Below are 942 nucleotides of genomic sequence, written 5' to 3'. Positions count from 1 at the left end.
GGGCAGGGGCGGAGGAGGCGGACGCGCGGGGGCTTGTCGGAGTCGAGGGAGAGGCGGGGGAGGTCGTCGTGGTCGGGGCCCCCGGAGGAGGAGGAGGAGGAGAGGGAGAGGCGCGAGGAGATGGAGAGCGACTCGGAGTCGGAGTCGCGGAGGAGCGGGAGGCTCAGGGAGGGCTCGATCGCGCCCCCCGACCTCGCGGCCGCGCCGCGGTGGAGGAGGTGCTTCAGGGACCTGCTGGCGCCAGGGCTGGGATTAGGGTTAGGGTTAGGGTTAGGGTTAGGGCTTCGGGAGGCGGCGGCGGAGGGAGAGGACGAGGGCTTGTCGCGATCGGGCTTCGTGGGGGTGGTCCTCGACCTCCGGAGCCCGAGGAGCTCCGGCGCCGCCCCGACCTCCCCGACCGCCGCGGCGTTCGCCGCCTGCTCCGCCGCCGCGGGGGGCGTTGGCGCCGCCGCGAGCCTGAGCGGGACGAGCTTCCCGTCGGCAAAGAGCTCGTCGGCGGGGAGCATGGCGACGGGATCCTCCAGCCGGAACTCGAAGTCGATGAACTCCATCTCCCCCGCGGAGGCCTCGAGATCCGGCGTCTCCGGCGACGGCGCCGCCGTAGCGTCGGCGGCGGAGGAGGGGGAGAGGTCGCGGCTGAAGGAAACCCTAGGGCTGAGCCAACCGTAGGAGGGGAGGAAACCCTCGGGGGAGATGGCGACGTTGTTGACTACGGCGGAGGCCATGATCAACGACCATGAATCGGGAAAAAAAGAAAAAAAAAAATCGCCGAGGAAGAGGAAGAGGAAGAGGAGGAGGAGCCGAGTGGAGCGGAGCCAAATCCAAATGCGATTTTATGCGGCCGTCCGGATTATTCGAGAGCGTACATCATTTTATAAGCGGCTCGGTTTCACCCAAACCGGTCCGATTCGGGCGAATCAGCCAATGAGGACGCGACACGTC

General features: G+C 67.7%; 1 protein-coding gene across 1 annotated transcript; it reads right to left on the bottom strand.

The window, feature by feature from the left end:
* Positions 1 to 5: 5 nt before the first annotated feature.
* LOC109705520 (predicted GPI-anchored protein 58) lies at positions 6 to 903 on the bottom strand (the record flags this gene model as incomplete). Its single annotated transcript, XM_020226251.1, has 1 exon — positions 6 to 903. A coding segment is annotated over exon 1 (720 nt), but the record flags the coding sequence as incomplete, so codon positions are not given.
* Between the last annotated feature and the right edge of the window lie 39 nt (positions 904 to 942).

The sequence above is a fragment of the Ananas comosus genome, unplaced genomic scaffold (assembly GCF_001540865.1).
Source record: "Ananas comosus cultivar F153 unplaced genomic scaffold, ASM154086v1, whole genome shotgun sequence".
Taxonomy (NCBI): domain Eukaryota; kingdom Viridiplantae; phylum Streptophyta; class Magnoliopsida; order Poales; family Bromeliaceae; genus Ananas; species Ananas comosus.
This window is presented reverse-complemented; position numbering and strand designations above follow the sequence as displayed.